General features: G+C 39.7%; 2 protein-coding genes and 1 pseudogene across 2 annotated transcripts; 1 reads left to right on the top strand and 2 right to left on the bottom strand.

Annotated features, from left to right (window-relative positions):
• The first annotated feature begins 2255 nt into the window (after positions 1 to 2255).
• Positions 2256 to 2882, top strand: LOC141006612 (GTP-binding protein Rhes pseudogene; annotated as a pseudogene).
• A 3665-nt stretch (positions 2883 to 6547) lies between these two features.
• Positions 6548 to 19894, bottom strand: LOC140998891 (phosphoribosyl pyrophosphate synthase-associated protein 1-like). Its single transcript, XM_073469308.1, has 10 exons — positions 19230 to 19894; positions 16561 to 16613; positions 16358 to 16424; positions 15248 to 15420; positions 14100 to 14215; positions 13887 to 13942; positions 13496 to 13641; positions 8908 to 8978; positions 8145 to 8291; positions 6548 to 7047 (listed from the first exon to the last, which is right to left on the bottom strand). The coding sequence occupies exons 1-10, from the start codon at positions 19385 to 19387 to the stop codon at positions 6889 to 6891; spliced, it is 1146 nt and encodes a 381-aa protein (XP_073325409.1). The 5' UTR covers positions 19388 to 19894; the 3' UTR covers positions 6548 to 6888.
• A 548-nt stretch (positions 19895 to 20442) lies between these two features.
• Positions 20443 to 24979, bottom strand: LOC141001626 (uncharacterized). The gene is made up of 7 exons (XM_073472766.1): positions 24936 to 24979; positions 23717 to 23839; positions 23253 to 23394; positions 22995 to 23103; positions 22651 to 22741; positions 22288 to 22473; positions 20443 to 21896 (listed from the first exon to the last, which is right to left on the bottom strand). The coding sequence occupies exons 1-7, from the start codon at positions 24970 to 24972 to the stop codon at positions 21769 to 21771; spliced, it is 816 nt and encodes a 271-aa protein (XP_073328867.1). The 5' UTR covers positions 24973 to 24979; the 3' UTR covers positions 20443 to 21768.
• Positions 24980 to 25227: the final 248 nt, after the last annotated feature.

Here is a 25227-nt window from a genome sequence, read left to right as displayed (position 1 = left end):
TTCAGGTCTAGATCTTTGCACCGGTTTCAAATGTGCCAGAGAAGACACTTTAAACCCTAAACCTTCTGATGCCTTAAGTACTATATGCCAGCCACTATGTTAACCATCCAAACCTCTGAGACAAAACGTGGAGTGGCAGCATTCAGTTTTTATGCACTACTTGCAGAAAAGATCTGCAACAACAAGGGCTATGTTCCAAATCACATACTTTTTCTTTTTACTTTTAGTACGTACTGCAGCTACCCTTACAAGCTACATTCTGTTTGTGAAGTATGCATACAACTGTGGCATACTGATACAAGGGCACTGAAGCACCAGGTCATCGGGGCTGTTGATGAGTGTCTGTGTCGTTGCGCTGTGTCCTGCACTGTTGGCACGTTGGCCTTTGTTGGCAGCTTTAAGGTCATTTGAGCACATTGAATCAGTGGCGGAGCCAGTTGGTAAAATATATCACTCTGGCTGTTCCACTAATTGAATCAGTGAGAAGAGAAAAGAAACAAAACAAGAAAGGGAAAGCCCTTTTCTCCACATTTTCTCCTTTGCACCAGTGCCATTTGCAACTTTATCATATTAACATTTTTGTATATCCACAGTCAAGACTCTTCCAGTCTACCGCTCCCTGCTGGTATGGAGAGGTACTTCTTCTCAAGCAGTTGGCCATCAGCTGTCTTTGTAGTGTGTTCATGTTCCGCTTTTTTTTGGCCCAGACACTGGTGATGTGAGGCGACATAACAGTCAGCCTTTGTCGCCACTAGTTCTTTGATGTCAGTTTGGTCTGGGCCCAAACGTTGACCCTTTTGCTCATACATTCATGGCAGTCCATAGTGCGAACTGAAGTAAAAAGAAAAAGCATGAGATTTGGAGCTCATCAGTCTGTGCTCTCTTGGCGGCTCAGTCGACTCATCTTCCTCCTGTGCAGCCGATTATGCGTCAGAATAGCCAGAAATCTTATTTTTAGCTTGTATTTTATTAGATTATTTTACAATTCTATTTATTTCTCTTAATATTGCCTTTTGGTTGTTTTTACACATTACTTTGAATTTCATTTTGCTGCCTTTGTAGGTCTTACGTAAAGCTTTTTTGGAATTGCCTTGTTGTTGAAAGGTGCTATTTAAATAAACAATCCTCTTCTTGGATTTCCAAAACTGATCTATAGAACCAACTGTAACTGTGTTACTATTGTCTCATGTTGTGCACAGTGGATACATAAATACAAGCAGGATTAGAGGAACCTAAAATGTGTTTTTCAAAAACAGGAAACTGACCTTCAAACTAATCCATACATGATTATAGGAAACCGACAGGATCGTTGTGTATTTAATGGGATATCATCTTTCATCTCTTCACACAGGTGACCAGAGCATTGTGTACATTTCTATTATCCACACTTCTACACACTGCAGGTGGTAGTTCTCATTCACAGCACATTCATAGGGAAACTGGGAAGTAAACATAAAATACAAATGTTTATTTTTCATCTGATATGCCATTTAGCATTCCTGTCACCATCAGATTCTTAACAGCAAACTTATAACTGGTTGCAGAACATGCTTAAAACTCATACAAAGGGATGTCAGAGCTTGAATCATCAGAATTTATGAGTTAGGTTTGTTTATTCATTGGACGATCCTGTCTAATAAAGTGGAAACACAGAGTTCATTAATCATCCACAAGAGCAGGAGGGATTAGACTCTGTTCTGGGAAGACTCTGCTGCCAGAAAATCTAAATACAACAGGTGATTTCAAGACATTCCCTGGTATTACTCTTTGTCCTTGTTCCCTTATATTGTCAAAACAATGATGGGCAGATGTCGTCTTTCCTCTGGAGCACTCTGACTGACTGATGTTATAATCAGCACCCTGCTCAAACATTTGCCACGCTCTGCTTGCTGTTTATTCACTTTCAGATATCTCCTCCTTTCTCTCCGTACGCTGATTTACATGCTCTGCCATCATTGGTTGCCTGATTGTTACACTTCAACAGGCTGCCTTCTGCCGATTGGTTGCTGCTGCAGGAGGGCATGGAAGCTCTCTCACCAAAACAGGCATAAAAGGCAGTGCGTGTGGGATCAGACAGAGGAGCAACCAATAAGTACGTCTAAGAAGCTTTGACAGAGAGCTGCTGAATTTTAAGGAAAACTACTTAGAACAGTCAGTCAGTGTGAGGTTACATTTGCATAAGGTTTTCTAGCAACTGAAGCAGCTTTTGGTACATTATCTTTGCTCATTTTGGCCCAAAGAAAGATAAAGCCACTATGTCTCTGGAGGTGAAGGAGAAGACCCAGGTGCGTCTAGTGTTTCTGGGGGCAGCAGGAGTGGGCAAGACGGCCCTGATCCAACGCTTCCTCCAAGACACATTTGAGCCCAAACACCGGCGCACAGTGGAAGAGATGCACAGCAAGGAGTATGACATCGGTGGGGTCAAGATCACGGTTGAGATCCTGGACACCAGTGGCAGCTACTCCTTCCCGGCCATGCGCAAGCTCTCCATCCAAAACAGTGACGCCTTCGCACTGGTGTACGCCGTGGACGACCCGGAGTCACTGGAGGCTGTCAAGAGCCTCCGAGATGAGATCCTGGAGATCAAGGAGGACAAGTACACACCCATTGTGGTGGTGGGGAACAAGGCGGACAGGGAGGAGGCGCGTCAGGTGTCCAACGATGACGTGCTGTCAACCGTAGAGATGGATTGGAACAACAGTTACCTGGAAGCTTCGGCGAAGGAGAACGCCAACGTGGTGGAGGTGTTCAAGGAGCTCCTGCAGCAGGCGAACCTTCCCAGCCGGCTCAGCCCCGCCCTGCGCAGACGCAGGGAAACCTTTCCGAAAGACACCAACTTCCGGCCGCCCATGAACAAGACCAACAGCTGTATTCTGTCATAATGGTGAAAGGAGGAGGAGAAGTTTTGTTTCATAAATCGACAAGGGATGAGAGCATGGAGGGGTCTGCTGTGCTGCTGGACACAGAGAAAGAGTTAAAGAGGGAAGCCTGACTGACTTCAGTCAGCGGGGGTGTGAAGTGAAGAGCTGACTGACTGAGATAAGTGATTCTGGACTCACAAAGACTCTTCAGGGTTCACAACTGAGAGGAGAAAAGACTGAAGAGGTGAAATGTATTGAGACTGAACTTGAACAGCCTGCCAGTGGAAAGAAGGAAGATGCATTAATTACTCAGTTGTTTACTTGATGTAATGTTGTTGCTGCTTTTTTGGTGACATGCTGCTGGTGTTTAGATCAATGTATAGCGTTTGGATTTTAAATTGAAATGTTCACTTGCATCAAGATATTAAGACTGTTCCTTACAGATTGTTTACTGAGAGAAAGTGTGTATATACATATGTTGTGATATGTGCAAGAGTTATATGTCTCATGTAAAAATGTTTTAATTCATCTGTAGCACATCATGTTTACAATTTTTTGTATTCAATTCGAATTTTCCATTGAGCATGCGTCATCTTTGTTTTTAAAAATGTGGTGAAATGCAAATGTAAACTGTAAATGCACTTTTCATTTTGAAATGACGATTCAAAATGATGTCTAGGTTGTTTTTATAAATTAGATTTTTTTTATATGGCATATTCTCACAAATGTTATAATTTTGTTGTCTATTTCACAAATGTAAGTTGAATGTGGATCTAAATGTGTAATAAAAAGATATGAGCACAAAAACATAATGAGTTGTGTGAAATTTAATGTAGTTAATGTAATGTATAGATTATGTATTCAAGCTCACTTTTTAGAAGGCGTTTTAACTGGTTATGAAACGGTCTCAATTTAATACCGATGTCTCTTTATGACCTACTTAAGCAAAGAAGATCAGCAGAAGATCTCTATTTAGTTTTTCTTAACGCCCGCCACCAGGTCTGCGTGCAGACTGGAAGAGCCCGTGTTTACATTTTTCCAGGCAAAGTTACAGTGAGATCGATGTTGTCGATGCCATACAAAAAGAAGCAGGATGAGATTTCTCTTTGGATAATTTTATTTTGGGCATTATATTTTGTGTTTTTGATGGTGGGAACACTACTGCTTTTGTCCACAAAGGCATATAATTATGTAAAGGAGGTAAGTTATGAAAAGCAAGTAATACATCAATCATTCATTTCATGAACATTTAAAGAATTCCTTTCAGGTGATAATGTCAGTGCAGCAGTGAATTACTATATATATAGAAATAAATGAACAAACAGATAATATACACTGAACATGTTGCAAAAATACAATTTTAAAGCTGCAGTACATTGTGCTGTATTGTGGTTCTGCTCTTATTCGGATTGTAACTGGATTAACTTTACATTTGTTTGACGCTGGAACGTTCGGATTGATATCTTTGTCCACCAAAAACAGAATTGTGAATTTTTATACAATGCATTTGCATTCTACATGGAGTCATGAAACCTTACAGCAAATGTTATCCTGAAAGTGACAGATCTCTCTACATTAGAGGAAAACAGATTTTTTCAGGCCACAAATATTGAGATGAATATTGAGATGGCAGGAATGGGAAGAACAAGAAGATAAAACTGTGAAATATGCCACAAAAAGTATTCTGTACATTTATCTGTTGTTATCTGATCTCTGACGCCATCTGTTGATGAAAAACACACATTACACTGTGACACTAGTAACAACTATGTGAATGTGTAGCCTTAGTGCATCTAATGAGGATTAAGGCTAAAACCTTTGAATAACAGTGGTTTTGACTCAAAGCTCAGCTTTTAAATGCTTTGATTTGTTACTTTAATATTGGAAATGTCACTGCTTTGTGTTTTATCAGTGTTCGGATAACCAAAACAGAAACGTGTGCTGATGTTATCATCCATCAGTGATAGGACTGCATGTCCTATGCTGCATGACAGTATGTACACAATAAAGTCTGTTGAGAACTGTTTTTTTTCTTAACCATAAAACACATTTTAGCGTACAGTAAACGATTCAAACAACACTCACTTCTGGAAAATGATTCCAACTGAAGATGAGTGCAGGTATGACCACTTAACGATGCAGTGTAAATTGGCCCCAGGCCTGAGGGGATTGCAGTCAAAACTTTAAGCAAAATAAACCAAACTGTCCTTTAGGATCACAAAATTTGAATACTAACCTCCTGTTTAACCAGTTGACAAAAAGGATCACAGTGCAGTTCCTGAAATAACTGCACGGTTCCTCTTAAATGCAACCTGCCGAGCAGAGACAGTTGAAGCGCTCAGGTCCGAGCCCCCCCGTCCTCCCCCTCCTCCACACTCCACTCGATCAGATAAGACTGAAGTTTCCTGTTTTAATTTGAGGAAGTAGCCGGGTAAACGTTTGCGGGCAGTTCCTCTTTCAGTCCACATTTAAACATTCTTCCGCACTCTGCTCTTGTTCATTTGCGAAGGGAGAGAGGCCTCACAGCTTCAGTCACGCAGGTGTGTGGATTTGTCATCTCGTAACTCAGAGTTCTACTTTTAATTTATGTCTGAGATGAAGATTTATTTATTAACTTCTGAGGTATTTTAGTTTTTCTGGAGTCATTTTACAGCACAAGCTTTACTTTAGTATAATTTCTATTGGCATGCAATGCAGTCAGATTTAAGTTGTAGTGCGGCAGGCCATTCATACAGTTAGGGCTCTTTTTCTCAGATGTCTTCGCCCCTGGACTTGGTCAAAGCTCCTCAGCAGATTAATGCAACTCTGAGGCGTTTAGAACAAGTTCAGGGTCTTGGGCAGGACACAGCAACATTATTAAATAGCTTGTAATGAAATATTAGCTGTATGTGTATTATGTACATAAAAACTAAGTTGTGGTTTAGTCCATTTGGATCACTACAACGTATTTTTTTCTTCCTCTTTGGAAGAGTAAAAATAACTGTAGTATGCGTCAACTGGATATTTTTACTCTGACTGACTATAGGTCATGGGTGAACGTGTAAGATACACTTGTGAATTAGTCATTTTTTCCAACCATGAATTAAACAAAGGGAATTATCTTTACAATTGCTCTTAAATAAACAAATCTACCACCAATATGTCATTTAACGGTTATTTAACAGTGACTGTATACCGTTTACTGTATACTGGTAAGAAATTTGATCTACCATCTAGTTAGTTAGCAGGCAACAATGGTCATTCACCTTCTATCTTCATGTAGGATTTGTTTAAATAAATCAAGGAACAATGCAACAATCAAATCCTAAATCATTTCCCTACACTGTGCCGTATTTCCTGATAAGTGCCGTACTCATTTTATGACTGTAGTATATTATAGACACCTAATGCAATGCAGAGCTTTTTGGCACAGGCTTTGTCATGAGCACTTTTTAATCCAACAATAACTGAACACTGCAGAATTTTCATACATTTGCATGCTTCATAGAGCAAGTGGCTTCAGCTATGACTGAAACTGCTACTGAAAGTTTAGCTTCAGGTGTGAAGCCACTGTACTGTGTATTCCTGACACTTCTCAGAAATCACACTTAAATGCAAACCATGTGTAAACTTACTAATGCCAGCTGTGATACTGTGCTACAATCCAGCATTTGTCACTTTAAGTGTTAAATAAAGGAATGAAAGACTTTTCTCACCCGAGAAGAACTTTTATTTGTCAAATTCTGATACATTATGTTGTGCTATTCATGTTTTCAGATTTAAGGAAGCATATATCATTTCAGTGAAACAGTTTGTATTGTTTGTACAGTCCCACCTTGTAACAAATCAGAGAAATAAAGCAGAGTTTGCTTCATATGTAACATACAGTAAATAAAGCCTGTTTCTGTCAACATGTTTATCAATAAAACAAACAGTAACAACAGGTTAAAACAGACACTGCAGTAAACTTGTTTCTTGGTCATCGGTGCGTTTGTTTGGTCATGTTTACGTTGTGTGTTTAGGAATGTAAATGTGAGCGTTTGTTGCCTTAGTCATCCACAGCGATGTTACGGAACAGATAGGCCATAGACTCTCCGTTGTGGATGCGGCGGATGGCCTCAGCCAGGATCATACTGACGTCCACGGTTTTGATTTTTGGACACTGCAGCTTCTGCACTTCATGAGGCACAGTGTTGGTCACCACCACCTGGAGGTGCAATATAACAACATTACTGCATTTGTTTCAGCCTTTTTTCAAGATAATAAGAGACTGCCCTATGAATAGGGTCTCGGGTAGCACCATGACTTCTTTTCAAGCTAAAATTGGCTAATAATTTGACAAATATGGGGCTTCTTCTGGACTCAACTTTACAAATCTGTAACTCTAAATATGGGCATTTCACTGGTGGAGCTGGGTGAAGTAGTACATACCCTAGGAATAATCAATGCATGACAAATGTTACATGGAAATTAGATTTTCATGTTAATCTGCATATAAACAAACCAACTATGTTAGTGTAATTATTAGGGATGAGTGATGACAACATTATCTGTATCTGGTCAAACAACTAAATGATCTGTATCTGTGACTGTATGTGAAATGAGCGGGGCATAAGCATGAAGTAGGTGGTACCAACTGTAAGTTGTTAACTTCAGTCAGCTACCCAATTATGATTCCCCTTCATCACCAGTATGGATATTGACGCACTGGCTAACACTTAAAAAGAACATTTTCTGTAACAGATACCGCGAGTACTCACTCAACCCTAGTAATTACTTATTTAATGTCAAAACCTCACAAACATGACAGGATTCCACTATAATTTAAGTCATTGCTCGCACTGTGTATTCCCAGTATGTTTTCTTTTTTACAATCTTTTTCTATATTCACACCTCAGTGAGACATCAGTCAATGTGATTGATAAGCATGAAAGACATGCATAAATATGAAGGGATGTGTCACAAAACTGGCCCCATTTATTTGTCTCACATCTCCAAAAAAAAGGAGAATAAAAAGGGTCAAATATATTTATAGGAGTGATTGATTATGTCATTCATTTTGCAGAGGAAGGCTGATCTGATATACAGCATGTATATGTACTGAGGTGGGGTTGGTTTACATTGAAGCTTCTGATAATCTTTATTTTACTAAATAACTTAATTTGATTTGTTTACTGACAACAGTTATAGGTTGACTTTGAAATATTAAAACACATATGACAATTTTTTTAAGCGTTTTTGAATGCTAACATCAGTGACAAGATAGGAAGAACAGGTATTTCTGTCATTCACTCAGGATTTTACCTCATCGATAGCAGACTCCTCTATTAGTCTTGGTGCATCTGCAGACAGCAGACCATGTGTAGCCATGACGTAGATCTTGTAGGCTCCCCGCTCCTTCAGGATTTCTGCTGTTGCAACAAAGTCCTCCACATCATCTATGATGTCATCCTGAGAGAGTGACGGCAGGGTTAGGCATCATGTGGCATCAGGAAAAAAAACAAACACTTGGTCAAACACAAAATATATCTAAAAGCTGAAGAGACCAATGTTTGATAGCCTTAAAGCCAAGTCCCACGCAGCAACCAAAGCTAACATTAGCACGCCTACAGCCAGCGCCAAAGAAGTTGTATCCTCCATGGATGATGAAACTTTAAGTGGCACATGTGCAACTTTATCATCTTCAAGTAATTAATTTGCTAGTTGGATAAGTTATTTTGTTTTACAACTGAAATTACATTGTTGTTCCTACAAAGAGAATAAAGTACCAAAAAAAGTACTGTTGGGTACAAAGACGATTCTAGATACCAATATTAGGGTCAATGTGTCGTACCCAACACTAAACATTTCTGAGAAGGAAGCGGCATGACTAATGTGAACACGATTGGATTGAAAGAATTACAGGAAAAACTTGGCCTTGCTGTGATATTTTGTGGTAATCTTTAAAGCCACTCCTCACACTATCTTCATAATGCATATGCTTTATGAGATTCTGTGTCTCACTTTGAGGAATGAAGTATAAGTTGTCATGACTCAAAATCATTCACATAGAAGCATGAGGTCTTACAACAATGATGGCGATTCTTCCTCCTACGTCGCCAACAACAGTGATGGGTGGCTTCTCCTTTGCCATCATTACTGAAAAGACACAGATGAAGGAACATTATTTTCTAGAAAATACTTAAAGACTGTCCTGTAACCCCAATCAGGAACGGATTCTTAGAGTGAAGTAAAATTAAAGGAGATTGGGTGAGAAGGGATTTGGTTAAAAACCTGCAAAAATCATGCAAGAGAGCTCTACCCCAACATGCTTCCAGCTACCACAGCACCAATCTAATAACTGCAGGCCATTGACGACCATCTGAGGGACAATTTGAATTGACAAGACTTTAGATGGGTTTGCATGGTGCCACTGTATATGATAACTTTTGGTATAGTGGTAGATGGACAAGTGGGTGTAGAACTGAGCCTCTTTTAGAAACCAGAAACCAGGATCGATCATTATTTGTAATCTAATCAAACACTTCTGTGACATTAAAATACTTACAAATTACAAACTTATCTTGGAGTCTCTGAAAGGATTTCAAGTAATAATTGATCCATGTCTAGAAACCACCACATCTGACTTGTAGGGCCCCCCAACACTGAGGCTCTGACCATACCAGTAACCATTTTCCAAACAACACTAAGACAGGTTCAGAGTTCCCAAATCCATCACAAGACCATCCAGCAAAGCTTCTGTGCAAAATGTTAGCATGGTTTCTGGGCGTGAATGACTGTAAAGAAACTAGAAACTAAATACAGTTTTCTTCAACAAAACTCATCAAGCAACAAGATGCAAACGAGCAAAATTTTATTAAACATCATAAATATCAGGCAATGATGTTATTACTTGCCATGATTATGTTTATGTTAGGAAATGAATGTACTACAATCTCTAGTTCAGTGGTTCCCAACCTTTTACTCTGATGTACCCACACAGAAGTAAAGTGCCCCTTCATTAACACCAACTGATGTGTTTGCTGAATTGTTTTCATAAAGTTGAACTTTCAATGTTCAGTTTGGTAAAGTTTGCAGTCGGTCTACCAGTTGGGAGTGGCAGCAACAGAATTTCAGCTATTTATTCATTACTTTCAAAAGACTATTCCAATTTTTTATTTATCACTTAAATCCATTTTTAGCTTTCATCAGATCCATTTCAACAATTTTTCACTACTTTAAATTTAGCTGCAGTTAGTAGTTATTCTGGCGATATGCTGCCCCCTGTTGGTTTGGAGTATGAATTTGAAAGGATGCTAGTTCTTGCATACTACACCTTTAAGATGACAATTTAGTAGTACTTGATTATCATCATTAATAAATGGTAAATTTATTGTTGGTTGAATCTTAGACTTTATTGTTAACAGTGATATAACTATTAAGTCGTTGTTTACTGCAAAGTTGCGACTGATGTTTGAATGCTGAATATTTTATAACTACATGGTATTTATTAACCATTTACAAACATTGTGTCGATGCCGACCGCATTATCATCACCATCACCATCATCATTATCATTATCGACATATCATCATTATGTTGCTGTTAACAATTACGGTGACACTAATTGAAAACTTGCACGATGTGCTTATGCATATTTTTATTTTTATGTATGTTGTATGATGACAATTAAATTACCCTGTAGCTTTACCTTATAAAGTTGCAGCTAATGTTTCTAAACCTTCATGATTGCTTAATAAACGGTTTATAAAGCATTTCACAGTTATTTATTAACTTAAGTCTAAATAACTATAAATGTACCATGCATTACTTTATCTAGCTAATACTTAAAAGTTATGGATAAATGGTTGAACTTTAGTAAGGAAATAATTTGCTGCCATTTATTAATTTCTTTATTTGTTATCTATACACTTCTCTCCTTGTTATGTAGTGGGTCAGGTGTTACAGCTGACTCAGTAAGTGGATAGATAGATAAAGATAAATATATATATATATATATATATATATATATATATATATATATATATATATATATATATATATATATATATATATATATATATACATACACACACACATATACATATATACATATATACATATACACACACAAACATACATACATACATACACTAGCAGACATGCTCTTACTCCCTGGGGAATAGGTACCCCTGGTTGGGAATCACTGCTCTAGTTCATAAATAATAGTTTGCCAAGTTATGTGTAATGTCATAACTTGGATCTAGTAGGAGGGTTAATGTCAATTAGCACAAGTCATAATAAATAGTGATATTGCACACAGTTGCCTGTCTCTACTTGTTTTTTTTCCTCCACAACTTAAATGTAGATATTTAGCAGCCTGAGGATATCACATCTGTTGTGACTCACATGACATAAGTCACTCACGTCAGTTTTTCACACCAGTAAGAATCTCACAAGAACCAAATTCATCACACTGAGAGGATGTGAGACTGAGGGCTTCCAACAAGTATCACTGATATGTCAGGGAAAACAATTTTCATCTTATGATGTAAGCATGCTTTCATTTATCAGGACAGTGCAGCTCCCTGATATTAAAACAGTGTAAAGTATTCTCCCTTGATACAAGCAAAGCATAAACAGACACTGTGGGTCATCAAAACAACTGTACGGGCTATAACAATCAAGTCTGCTGTGCCAAGACTCTTGTATGTAGGATGGGAAAACCTGTGTCAGTCATGTTCCAAGTGTTTCATTCTCTAATTCATTTAAATTACTTGGTGAACTCAGAACCCAAATTTGTATTGAAAGAAACATCTGAAGATAACCCTTGTATTTCTGAGACAAAGTGCTAACTGAGAGGTGGTAACGCATGCCCTAAATTCCTTTATAACCTCAGTGGTAAGCTGGGGGCAGTGTGTGAAATGTCTCACGTCAATAAGAATGCCATCAATATTCGAAGCAGCTTGGATGTAGCTCCAGGAAAAAGTTAAACATAAAATGGGCTGATGGTTTTCTGCACTGGAAGGGGACATGAAAAGACCTGAACTTGCAGTGAAGTGAAACGCTGATATACTTGTAAAAGTATTTATATCCTACGCAGTGTGGGGAAACAACCCTCCTGTCGCTGCACAAATTGACTTCAGGAACAGCTGTTCACAATGTAATTATGAGGCCATGTATTGATATAAGTGAGTGAGAAATAAAGTTTTCACTGTCTAATCCACTGTTGCTGCCTAAACTTTATTTCTAAGTGTCTATAGGAGTTTATGTTAGTTAGCAAGGTTTTTTTTGGCCTAGGGTGGCACAGAGCTATAATTATACCCATTGAAGAATCACTGACACTTTAATTCTCGAATGCCCAGATGTGAAATGAATTGGAAGCCCTCAGTAACTCACTGTCATTCCATGCAGTGAGGCATAAACAGAAAGCTCAAGCATTACGATCATACTTGGGAGCTCTATCCCAGGAAAAGTAGTACGGTGTCTGCTGACTGTGGGGGCTAAAGATAGGATGGTACAGAAAATATTAATGCACAATTAAGACATTCAACAGAACAAACAAAACATTACAGAGCACTTGGTAATATCCAAAACTATTTCTCTGAGGAGCAGCTGTGTTCAGTGGTAAGAAGCCCTTCTGTACCATGAATGAATGAATGTAATCAATGCATGTGTAAAGGCAGAAGAAGAGAGAGAGACGTCTGGAGTGAGCGTGATTCAGCTCCTGCTTGACATAAGACAGACAAGGCTGACATCACATAAAGCACATTTCCGAGCCGAAGGGGAGAAAGAGGCAGGTGGTAAATTCAGCTGAAAAGAGAGCAGACTGGACAAGATGAGATGAGGAGGGAAATAAATCCAGCTCAGGATGAAGGCAACGTCAGTCACTGCCTGTAGTATTTCATAGCTGGTTACAACAACGCATGTGGCAGGGCTGACCTGAATCATGCAGAGAAAAGTGTGTGTGTGTGTGTGTGTGTGTGTGTGTGTGTGTGTGTGTGTGTGTGTGTGTGTGTGTGTGTGTGTGTGTGTGTGTGTGTGTGTGTGTGTGTGTGTGTGTTATTGCAGGGTCAGCACGGGCATTACTTTTGTCTTAATCTGACCATTTTAGGCAGCTTCAAGAGAAGACTGAAACCCGAGAAGGTCAGCCCTGCTACTGGTCCTCACTCAGTGGTAGTTGGATCTTTTAAAGAAGAAGACAATACATCTAAAACGAAGATCCAAAGACATCTGAGTACTTAAATTTGACAATTTAGGGAACGAAACATGAATCCTCAACATTATGCAGTTCATTTCAAAAGGAAAGTTTCCTGTTTGCATTGGAAACACTCCATTTTAAATCCATTTACAATTTTATAAAAATGCAGATAATACAGTTGTATTCCAGTCTGCGGCTCGCTTTATGCCTAACTTAACGCTGTGCACAATGACATGATAAACAATTGACCTGTGTGATAAAAATCAACATCTTGCTCTTCAGGGAGAAACTTGTGACTGACAGAGTCAACATAAAAATTCAAATCAGTAATGGAAAATGGAATCAGTCATAAAAAACTGATTTTAAGTAAAGCGATAACAACTATCTGTAAATGACTATCAGAGGTTACAGGAAAGGGGGAAACAAAAGGAGTAGACACTTGTGAGCATGTATGTAGCTGCTTTGCACGTCTTACATGGCAGCTCCAGGCCGGTGTGTCCTGTGGTGGTGCGGGACAAGGGGGGAGAGTGTCGACCGTCAGCCATGTCCGACTCAGAGTGATCGGCCTCCCCGTGCATCACCGCCAACCCCAGTCGCAGCCTCTCGGCGTAGGACTGAGCTCTGAGACACAAGACAAGACAAGACAAGAGTCAATGAAGCTGTCAACACATACAGATGAGTATATAGGCACAGAAAGGGGTGAATAACGAGAACAGAAGCTTGAATACATTTACAAAGACATAAAGCAGTAATGTGAAAAAAACAAAGCACAATATGAATGCACCGCTACAGAAATAAACAATGACAGTAGGAAAAGTGAGGAAACTAAGAACTGAGAATTGAGTGTCGCAGGTTTTTTATGTTACCTCTTAGCAGCTGAAGGCGACTTTGCAACAATGATGGCATTTCTGTAGTCTGGAATCTGAGGAAAGAAATACTCTTTTACTTGCTGGAATAAAAAAAACTTTGATCATGTAAAATTATATGTATAATTAACTGTGAATTAGTTCCAAAACTCATTCTTTGCATGTACAGTAGAATGCCATCCTTGTCCAATGTGTAGTGTAATATAGTCTCACCTCCTCTTGGATATACTGGATGAGGAAGGGGGAGGCTCGAAGGTTGTCGACAGGGAAGGTGAAGAAGCCCTGGATCTCTTTCTGGTGGAGGTCAACGGTGATGATGTGGGTTAGCCCTGCAACACCAAAGACACCAGCAAAATACAATATGTACTGGGATGGAAATTTGTCCACACAAACATAATTTGTATGCAATAAACTAAACATACAATACAAAATATAAAACAAAATTTAGGTAAAAGGTTAATAAGTTGAGAAAAAACTGAGTGAAAGCTTTTGGGAAGTTCCTGAATTAAGACATCTTCAATATGCATCTTGTAATCAGAATAAAAGCAGGAAATAATAAGGAAGCCAAAAGAAGTATTTTTAAGTCATGTGATGCCATTTGAATACCTTCCCTGGCCTGTGCCTGACACATAAATTATGCAACCACACAAGTTGTACCCAATTGCTGGTGGCTGATTGTAACTTAAGTCTGGGACAAACCTGAAGACTCGCTGAAACCTCCAAAGACTGGAAAACCACACACAAAGACTGTTTCCACTATCTTGCACAGATTTTGTAGTCTTTGACAGTCAGAAAGGAACGTAAACCTTCACACTGAGTAAATATACAAGACAACCTGTGTTTCCCACAGAATTGCTGTGTACCTTTGGCAGAATGACGACAGATTGTCCACTACATAACTGACCACAGATGGCGGTATGTATATAAAATGCTAAAAGGCGTCGCCAAATATACTTGAGTGGCCATTAATATACCAGGGCAACCCACCCAAGTAAAGTCTGTGTGTGGGATACACTGCATGACAACACACTTACATTGACTGAACAGCTCCACAAACCCTGCAAGAAGACCAATTGTTGCGTACACTACCTAAACAAATATGGACATCAACCTACAGCTTGCACTAACCTTTGCAGTAACATTTACACTTAAAAGGCCAATAAGGAGTAAAAAAGGGCAGAGCTTGGATGAGATCTTGGATGGACAGGTGTGGGCAACACGGACTTATAGAACAAAGCTAACCTCAGGTAAAGTTTCATCAGTCATCAGGAAGCTTGTTTTATTTTACTGACTTTGATCTCTGCTTTCATTCAGTTGGTATAACAAACAAATCAATAATAATTTCAAAACACTGTCCATACCAGCTTTAGCTAACATGGCTGCTAGCAGCTTGCAGACAATGGATCCTCTCTTCCTCATCTTGCACTGCTTGCTGTAAGGAAAGTAGGGAATGACGCCGATGATGTTATTGGCACAGGATGTCTTCAGGGCGTAAGCCATAACCAGCAGCTCCATGATGGCCGTGTTGACATCTCTGAGAAAGAACACATTCAATGTAAGAGACTGTACACAGATATCACGACCCGCAGAAGCACTGTGCCGGTGTGCAACTATTCTGAGCCTGTGGTCATTCACACAGAAAGATATTGTTGATGGGGACTGATGAGTCACATGGACTGTTATTGAACTCCACCCTAAACAATTTTTCCTCCGAGCCCAAGAGCTGAAAATAACCTTGAACATTACTGGTTGTTGTCGTACAATCAATCAAGTTTCAAGAAAACAGCTCACTGCATGACTAAACATAACCTAGATATGAAGCTCTGTTCAGGAAAAACACTTGACAGTAAGAAAGGATTTTCTGACAGGGAATTACTATCCCCGCTGGCAAGAAATCAAAACTATGACACTTCTGATACGGTACCATGACGTTTGTTATTTTGATGACTATGTTAGTTTCACTACTGTAGAAAGATGAGGAGTTGTTGGTGTAACAGAAGACTGTATGTAGCCATTTTGGCCTTGGCAGTTTGTTGAAACCAGATATCCCAGACAGGCAGGGCAGGGGCCTGTTCAATCTGCAAACACTCAATACAGGAAGCTGCAAAATGTGAACTCTCTGGACTGGGATCTCTTGTTATCTTTCAGAACATGCCTCCAAGTCACAGTAAATAACTGATTGACAGAGCAAACAAAACTCTGCTGGTTAAAGTGAAGTGACCATAGTCAGTGTTGCCTTTTCTGTTTTACTTGGTTGCTTGCTGCAGCTGGAAACAAGGCATATGACAGGAACCAAACACTCATTTTATGGCCTATTAAAATTCAGAACAATAAGGCAAAAGAAGCTCAAAAGCTCAGTAGAGTTGCAGAGTTGGTTGACGCTTCACTGAGGATTCGTCACATTAAACATAGTCATATGATTCTATGTTAATATAAAACATGATTGCATTAAGAGCATCCTTGCGTCTCACCTGGGAATGGTCTGAATGATAAAGATGTCCTGCCCACGGACAGACTCTTTCACATCCACTCTAGTCTCTAAAAACAAAACAAGCACAATCATTGTGGATTCAAGACAAATGCAAAAACAAGTGAGATTACACTATCCACAGCTCATTAATCTCATAACATTTATTGTGGAAATGAGAGATTTGAGGATATTTATCAAACTTACCTTTATTTGACTCTTGATAAACCGCTGACTTGCCCAACTCCACACCTAAACGTCTGGAACAAAAATCCAGAAAACAGAGTAAAAAAAATACAAACACACAGAATTAAGAAACTGCATAGGGCATTTTCTACTTTTTTGGATTTCTAATAAGACCAGACAATAAATTGGTTAATTAACTTTGAAAACTATGCAAGCCATGACATGCCATGACATGCCATATATTCTCAAAGGCTTCCACCAACTATCAAAAGCAGTGAATCAAGGGAAAAAATGTGGCAGCCATGTAAAGCTATAAATCTTAAGGTTGTGTTAGGTTTAATCATGTCATTTGTGAAAAATACTGTAAATCCATTACCAGTTCCAAAGAGGAAAATGTCAAAACATAAACAAAAAGCACTTGGCACAAGTTGATATCAAAATTTTGTGCAGAACAGTCCGGTTTAATCAAGTCAAACTCTGAACAAGCCCAGGCATCATGAATACAGCTGTGCCTTGGGCAGAATATTATGCTGTACACCGCAAATATTTGAGGGCTCCACCAGTACAGTCAGCAGGGATCCCGCAAGGCAATACAGGCCTGTCTGCCTCCGTAGCCTCGCCCTGTTTACATCTCAAATAAAAACAGCAATCAAAGATATGGGAGTTGTTTTTTCTAACAGGGGACAGACGAAACCTTATTAAATGTTTTCTATCGCTCTCACAGTCAGTGAAGAATAAGTTGTCTGTAAAAAAAAAAAAGGATGACTTTAGGTTGAGGGGTATACACACAGCCCAGTCACTACATGTACCTCAGAAAATGTTAGTGAGTACTAAATAATGTACTCTGTGTGCTCATGTTGTTATTTAACCTTTGCTCCACAATAAAAACTCTGCGTGGCTCCAGAATGGCAATGTAATCTCCCTAATAATATTCTGCAGTGTTACCAACAGTGAAAACTGAGAAAGTAAAGTTGTTGTTTTCCCCTGTGTGAGCAAAGCGACGTCTGCTTGGCTGTCTGACAGGTCTGCAGGGCTGTGAGAAACATGGCTGCTCCCTGAGCTCAGCAGGCCAACAACAAGAGAAGATATGGGTGTTTGCAGAGATCTGAGTCACACAGTCAAGTCAGTCAGTGTTTTCATAAGGATTACGTATGCTTCACATTGATTTTATTGCATCTCAGTTGCTTTCACTTGTTTTTCTATAGAGAGTATTTAAATAATATCTGGCTGGCTGCCATCCAGTGTACAGTATCTGTGCCCTGCTTACTCCCTCGACAGAGGAGTGTCTGCACAGTACACTCCTTTCATCTCAATTATTCACACTGACAGGTCCTCTGAATCTCCCGCAGCACGCCAGGACAAAACCCCTGATTAGTCCTAATCTAATAAACAGATCTTTCATCTTCACAGCGTATATGCTCAGTGTGTTGTTAATCTGTGATTAAACTTTTGAAAGGAAATGCTGATGAAGAAAAAAAAAACATTTACAGACTTAATCAATATAGCCCAACAATGAATGCAAGAGGACTTGTTCAATCAATCAACTCTGCAAAGGCTAGAGACGTTTCCCGTACTTTTACCAGTATTTTGTCCCAACATTCAGTGTGTAAAAGTTGGATCATATTCATGCCAACAACTATGTAAATTCTGATTATTATCAGGTTGGAAAAGACGGTGAAATAGTAAAAGGGACATTACCTCCTATAGGTGGTTTCATAGCAGTAGCGTTGTCAAAAAAGTTGAAATACAGATACATATCAAATCTGAATATTTGAAATGGTTTGAATGCTCATTTTCCCTACCAGTACTAGTTGCATTTATTCACTCTCCTCCTCCAGAAGTAGATTAACTTAGATGTTGTCGTTCATAACACACAGTACACAAGCCTTGTCATACTGATCTTTTAATAAAAATGTAAATTTGTAAGCCCTCAATTTTGTGTCAGTGTTTCCCCTTGGGACTGATCGTGGTATAAAGTATTGATACTTTTTGAGGTATTTCATTAACGTTAGAAATACCAGTTTCACAAAACATTAGCAGAAATTAAATAGTGTTTTTAAATAGAAATAAGTGACGCCTATCTGATGTACTGGTGCTAAACCTTGTTTGTAATGGGGCGTAAAAGATGTAATTGCAAATGAAAACCAATAATGTGGTGTATGGAAAAGATAAAGCAAAATAATATAGACAATCAAACCGTTTTACAATATGATTACATACACAAGCACCCATATGGGAATAAGTTTTCATGCAATGTTTAAGTACAAGTTTAATCCTCCCTGAGTACAGACAGACTCTGTTACTGCTGTTTGTACAAGTTCATAAACTAATACAAACACATGTAGCCTCCATTGCCCCACCTTATTATTATCACCCTATTTTAGGAGTACATTTCCTCCTTCTTACACAGATGCTGGACTATGTTAAGTATCATAGTTTGTTGTGCCATCACACCATCATTGTGGACAACATGTGGTGTGAATGCATGAGTTAACCCTATGATTTCCACACTATACACAATGCATGCCTGTGTCTGCACGCGCAGACACGGCCATACATTGAACTACATTTAAAACAAAAGCCTACACACCCACTGACCTCAATTCACTTACAGCTATGGCTCCCAGACAGGTGTACTGTCAGGATACGCACATGAAATACTTATAATTGTACTGCACTGCTCAACTTACTCTGTGATCTTCTTGGCTAGCTCGGTGCTGGCGGTGGTGGAGTTGGCAGAGAAAACACGGTATCCACTTCTTGAAACATTCATTTTCTTGTAACCATACGACAGCTTTGGAGGGTGAGAGACAAGAGACCTGTGACCCCCAAAACGCCTAATAGGCATGTTTCTTAGGAGTCAATGCGATGTTTGGTTAGGTTTCCTCCAGCAGTGCGTTACTAGCCAACCTGAGGAGCAGTTTCCACACTAAATATCCAAACTACGGGTGGTTTAGACTTCCACCGTTCATCTTTAAGGAAAAAATACAAAACTCACGGAAGCTGTGTGACGCAGCACTGCATATAAACTAAAATAACAAAGAGCACATGGTCCACATGTAAACGTGGGAGCAACACTCGTGCTGGTGATAGCAAGTCAACAACCGCCTTCACATCGAGCAGCACCACGAAAGCCCCAGTCTACCCATGAGTCGAAAGCAGATGGAAAGCTTAGCTCTGTGTTTCCATGCGGGTCACTGAGTCTTTATGGTTTCCGGAACACACACAGCGGGTTGTGTTACCGGAAAGGACGAACAACAAGGTAGGGAAAACTTCTCTGGTGCCGCAACAGTCTGACAAACTTCAAACTCCGCCGCCGGGATTCAACCGTCGCTGCTGTAAACTTTGTAGCAATGAGTCCGGAGCAGGGGAAAAACGCCACGAGCACACGTTCATTGGGTGGATGAAAAGGGAGAGTGACGTTGAAGAGGGCCAATCAGAGAGTAGATCGAAACAATAGAGGGCGTGTGAGTTACAGTTTGACCAATCGGCGAGTGAGACTCGTGTGACCTAAAATTAAAGCGCAACGACAAAAAAAAAAAAAAAAAAAAAAACATGCAGTGGGAAAGTTTTTAGGGATTGCTGTAAGACTACATATATATGATATGATATGATGATATGTACGGAAGCACTAAAGGGCCATGCATTCATACAATTTTATTTCCTCTGTTTTCCCGTGATAACGAGTTAATTTCATTTGTTTTCTCGAGATCTCGAGTTATTATCTCGAAATAACAACTGCCGTTTTCCCGATAACGGGATAATTTTCTCTAAATCTCGAGATAACGAAACTTTGTTTTCCCGAGATAGCGATATAATTAATTCGAGATCTCGTCATTAACTTACAATGATTTTTATTTTCAGAATAAAAATTATAAACTTTTTAGGTGAGCAAATGTTCTTTACATGTTGATGAAGGTTCTCAGTCATGGTAATTCTAAGTGCTATATTGTAGGCAACTGAAACAAGTCCAATTGCCTACGATATAGCACTTACAATTTCCTTTACATGATTTCATAGTATACAATGTAGGCTATGCCTATGCTGAGGAAAACTAGCATTTTAATGCAATGTATTTTTTATGAACAGTATAAATCACAGTATCAGTATCACAGTAGCAACAGTTTATGTAATAAAAGTCAGATAATAAATCATGAGCAGTAAAGATGCCTTGTAAATCATTGGAACATTTCATAAAAACTGCTTCTGTCATGTTTATATATTTAATTAGAACACCAAAGTTAACCAAAGACTGTTAAGTACTACTATAAACTGAGGAGGTCGACACAAATGTGACTAATAGCTGTCCTAAAGCAAAAGGAATGTAGCACATTTGACATTATAACTTCATGTCATTTCAGTTCAAAATGTGTCAATGGTTTCTGTTTCATCTATAGAACATGGGCACACACTTAATGGCTTTTTTGTCTGCAGTAGAAAAGTGCTTACTAGCAATGTACAGTGGATTCACAGTCAGTAAATATAGCTTTAGTTCTATTTTAATCAAAATGTCAAAAAAGAAGTAGCTGAAAAAGCATGTGTAAAAACATTAATATGTTACTATAGGATTTTCAAAATGCTTGAACTGCACCAGCTTAATGTTAATTGCCTAATTATACAGCTTTTCTCAGTTGTTCCTCCATTTATTCAAACCTAGAAGCACAAAGAATGGTGTCTATTACATGTGAACAGGGCTCATACAAACACACTGCTGCTGGTGTCACATGAGGAAGTGCATTCATCTGCTTTTGTTCAGTAGACCAGCATGGCACACCTGTCCACTGCCAGCTTTTGCAGCACCACGTAAAAATGACGCCACACCCAACACACCACACCACACCCTCGTCAGCATTCCACTTCTCAGGTGAAGCTCCGGGGTTTTACACCGACTGGTGGATCTGTGAGGTTGTTGGCATCTACCTATTGATTAGCTGGTTTTTGAGGCTTTTAAACGCTGTCAGCAGTTTTATGTCTTTTGGAACTCGCTCAAGTCGACAACTGCAAATCCTGCATTACTGCCTTCCATTTCAAACCATCTTTGATCTGTTATTTTACCATATCAGTGACCTACACATAAGCAACCAACAACCATTGATCATTTTACTTCCTGTCTCCCCGGTTTCCTTCCTCTTTTTAAAGGTGTCAACCACATTTTCCCCCTGTGTTTCATGCTTTGATTTTTTTTCTTTTAAGATTTCGTTAAAATGCAGGTGATACAGTTCTTGTCTGTCAGCCTTTCAACACCTTCTCTTTTAGTAGGTCCAAGATGACCTGCCTCTCTTGGCTCTCCAGCTCAAATCTGCGTTCCCTCTCTTTTCTCTCAGCTCCCAAACGTTCCCTCTCCAGAGCGATCTTACCTGAGAGTAACAAAAAAAAAAAAAAAAAAAAGAGAGAGAGAGACCTATGAATTATTGTCCATTTCAGATTTCAGGTTTTTTAAATGAAATGGAAATTCAAACTTATTATCAGGCTCACTTTAATTCAAGTGATGGAAATAAAGAAGGTTTTTAGAGCATGTTTATCAAAAACATTGCATCAGTGGAGAGAACTTATTGCCCCTTTTAATTACAATTAATATGACTTAATTTGCAACATTAACATAAGTGACAAACTGTGGCTCTAAAACTAATGAAATTCGACTTCGCAAGATAAAAGTAAACCCAAAATGGTATCTATAACATAGCAAGGACAAATATTTTAACCCCCTTTTCAGGTTGAAATCACACTACACTCTACACTCAGTCTTACTCCGTTGAATCTCCAGCTCCTCCCGGCGCAGAGCGAGCTCCTCCTCTCGCAGTCGCTGCTCCGCCTCGGAGCGTTTCTCCAGGAAGCTGAGAATCTCAGAGTAGGTCTGGCAGCAGCACTGGCAGGGTCGCTTGGCCATGGGCGCAGCCGAAAGCTCTGCCATTTCCTCCCGATCTTCTTCCGGTTCTGTGGTGTTAATCACGTAAAATTTTACATTTCGCATTTGTTAGTCACATGTTTGGTCAGCACCATCAACTCTGAATTCATAGCACTTTGAATGACCTTGATTTTCTTTTAACTTTGTGCTGTGGGTATCAAGTGACACGGTCTGGTCCTGTCTTGTGTTTTTGAATCTGTTATTACCTGCAGCGGGTGTTTGTGTGATTGTGATATTGGGCTTGTCCTGCTCTGGCAGATTTAGTTCTTCCATGGCTCGCTTTCTCAGGTCATCCTCCTATAGCAAAGATGAGAGAAAGATTAACACTTCTACAACCATAAGGACAAAGAAAGGGGAGGTCACAAATAGGATGTAACTTAATAGTTGGCCGCTATAACAATCATTTATCTGTTAATCATTAACAATATATGAAATATGTTGGGCATTTTTCCATTAGAATACTGTTTAACCACTGACATGATCTAGGTTCGATGGCTACATTAGGAGTTAAGAGAAAAGATACAGTAAACACGACACGTCTGACACCTACCTGATACTTAGTGCTTTCCCCGCTGGCCAGGAGCCCCTTCTCAGCCTCCAGCTCCAGAACCTCATGGAGAAGATCCTCCTTTTGGGCGTACAGCCTCTCTGTTCCAAATCTGGGTACACCAAAAGCACACACACATTAAACTTATTTTTTCTTTTCGAGGACCACGATCTCCACCACACATCCAGTCCAGGGCCATTATTTCAGGAAACAGCACAGTTTGCTTTTGATTTCTCTCTGAAATGAAGTGACCAAACCAACCTGCGCAGACTGGGAAAGTCTTGTTTCTTATAGTAGTCGAGAAGCAGCATGGTCCTCTCCCTACACCTCCTGGCATCCACCTCAAAGTTTTCATCCTGGAGGGCTGCAGTGATAATCTCCCCCACACGGGCCCAGATTCGTCCTAGTAAAGAAAGATGGATGAGTTTACACACGTTTGAATACACAGTTCAAACAAAATGGGCCATTCACTTTGTAGCCAACATGTCTCTTCTTCCAGTTATGTGACGGCTTTCTCCTCGTATGTTTGATTGATTTGATCTGCTCTCTTACTGTTTGATTGTTAAGTTGCTACTGACGTATCAGATAGATATATCATTTTTTCTGGATTAGCATCATTGTAGCTCCACTGGAAATGTTTTGACGAGACCACTCATTGGCCATGCAGGAACAGCAGCTCTCTGCATCCAATCAGATTTCAGATTTCCTTTAAAAACAGGACTAACCTGGCTCTTTGGAGGCAAAGGGGTTCTGGGCGATAACCTCCCGCAGAAGGATGATGTCATGCCGCGCTGAAAAACGCACCTGCCGCTTACGTGGGGTTGTGGAAGGGCCAGCGAGGGAAAAACCTGAAATTGGGAGTAGAATTCAATAAAATACCATAGATACAGTGAGGTGTGAGATAGGGATATGGATAGAGAAACCAATCATTCAGATGGAGGCTCTGCTTTCAGAATTGCTCCGACCTCTGATCCTAATGTAAAGGAAACAAATAAATATCCCACATTTACATTATAATAGTTATTATTATGTTACATAAGTCCAATTTGGACATTTGTTAGGACTAACTCTGCTGTAAGCTAGGAAACCCAGTGTGTTTATGGGACCAAAGCCGTTATACTTCCTGGCATCAGACTGCAAGTTGTATACAGACTTGGGGAGCAATAGAATATATGTAACAGCATTCACATAGTTGGGATACTAAAAAAGTAACTGCATTTCTTTAAAGTTACAAAAAATATTTCACGTCACACAAGTGTGTATTAAGGACTTCCTTTTTTTAATATTTATTTGCACACATTTGGTATTGAGGTAATCCTAAAGTAACGGAAAGCAATCAAGTTACATTACTTTAATAATGTGATACTCCGACTAGGTTAAAAGGTAAAAAGTAACTGTAATAGAATACATTTCTAAAGTAACCCTCTCAGCCCCGGAAAGCAATCAAGTTACATTACTTTACTATTGTGATACTTGGATTAGGTTAAAAGAGAAATAGTAACTGTAACTAGTAATACACTGATCTTTGTCTTTTCTATAGTAACTGAGTATCTACTTCTGTGACTACATGTTATTCCTGTGTATATAACTACAAAGCCATGATGGTGAGTACACTGGGCCTGTGTTTTGGTGCAGAGAGGTGAGTGGAGACAGCAGCAGAACTGCTGTTTGGCAGATGACAGCAGCTCTGTCACAGTTCACAAGTGCAAGCAGCCTGCAGCTCCGAGAATCCACACAGAGACCCGACACAGACAGCCTGCACAGCAGTGATAGCCCGACAGAGGCTACAGCACGTTCACTGCCGAGCCTAAACGTCAGAGGAGGAGGAGGAGGAGGAGCATTTGTGCACGGATTGAGAAAAGCACCAAAAAGCCGTTTAGGAGATGTTAATACACAGTGAGTGGCTAAAGGCGCGTTAGACGTGCAGGTGGGAATGTATCTCACCGTTGTTGATCGGCACTTCCACCACCACCCGTTCCATGTTTCTGTCCGGCGCATCCGGGAACCGTCTGACGCGCGCTGTACACGTCCACTCACCAGTACAGGTTCTCCACTGACGTGTAACTCAACTTGGCGGAGAATCAGAAATCTGGCGGAAAAGGAGGAAGCGCTCTTCACTTTTAGATGCGCGTACCGTGTACGGCCACAAGATGGAGCCAGAGCTCTGCTGTTTGATGATCCTGAGGGGAATGACGTAGCGCGATGTGATATCCACGCCTGCATGTGCTGCTCACAT

The sequence above is a fragment of the Pagrus major genome, chromosome 1 (assembly GCF_040436345.1).
Source record: "Pagrus major chromosome 1, Pma_NU_1.0".
In the NCBI taxonomy this organism is placed as follows: domain Eukaryota; kingdom Metazoa; phylum Chordata; class Actinopteri; order Spariformes; family Sparidae; genus Pagrus; species Pagrus major.
This window is presented reverse-complemented; position numbering and strand designations above follow the sequence as displayed.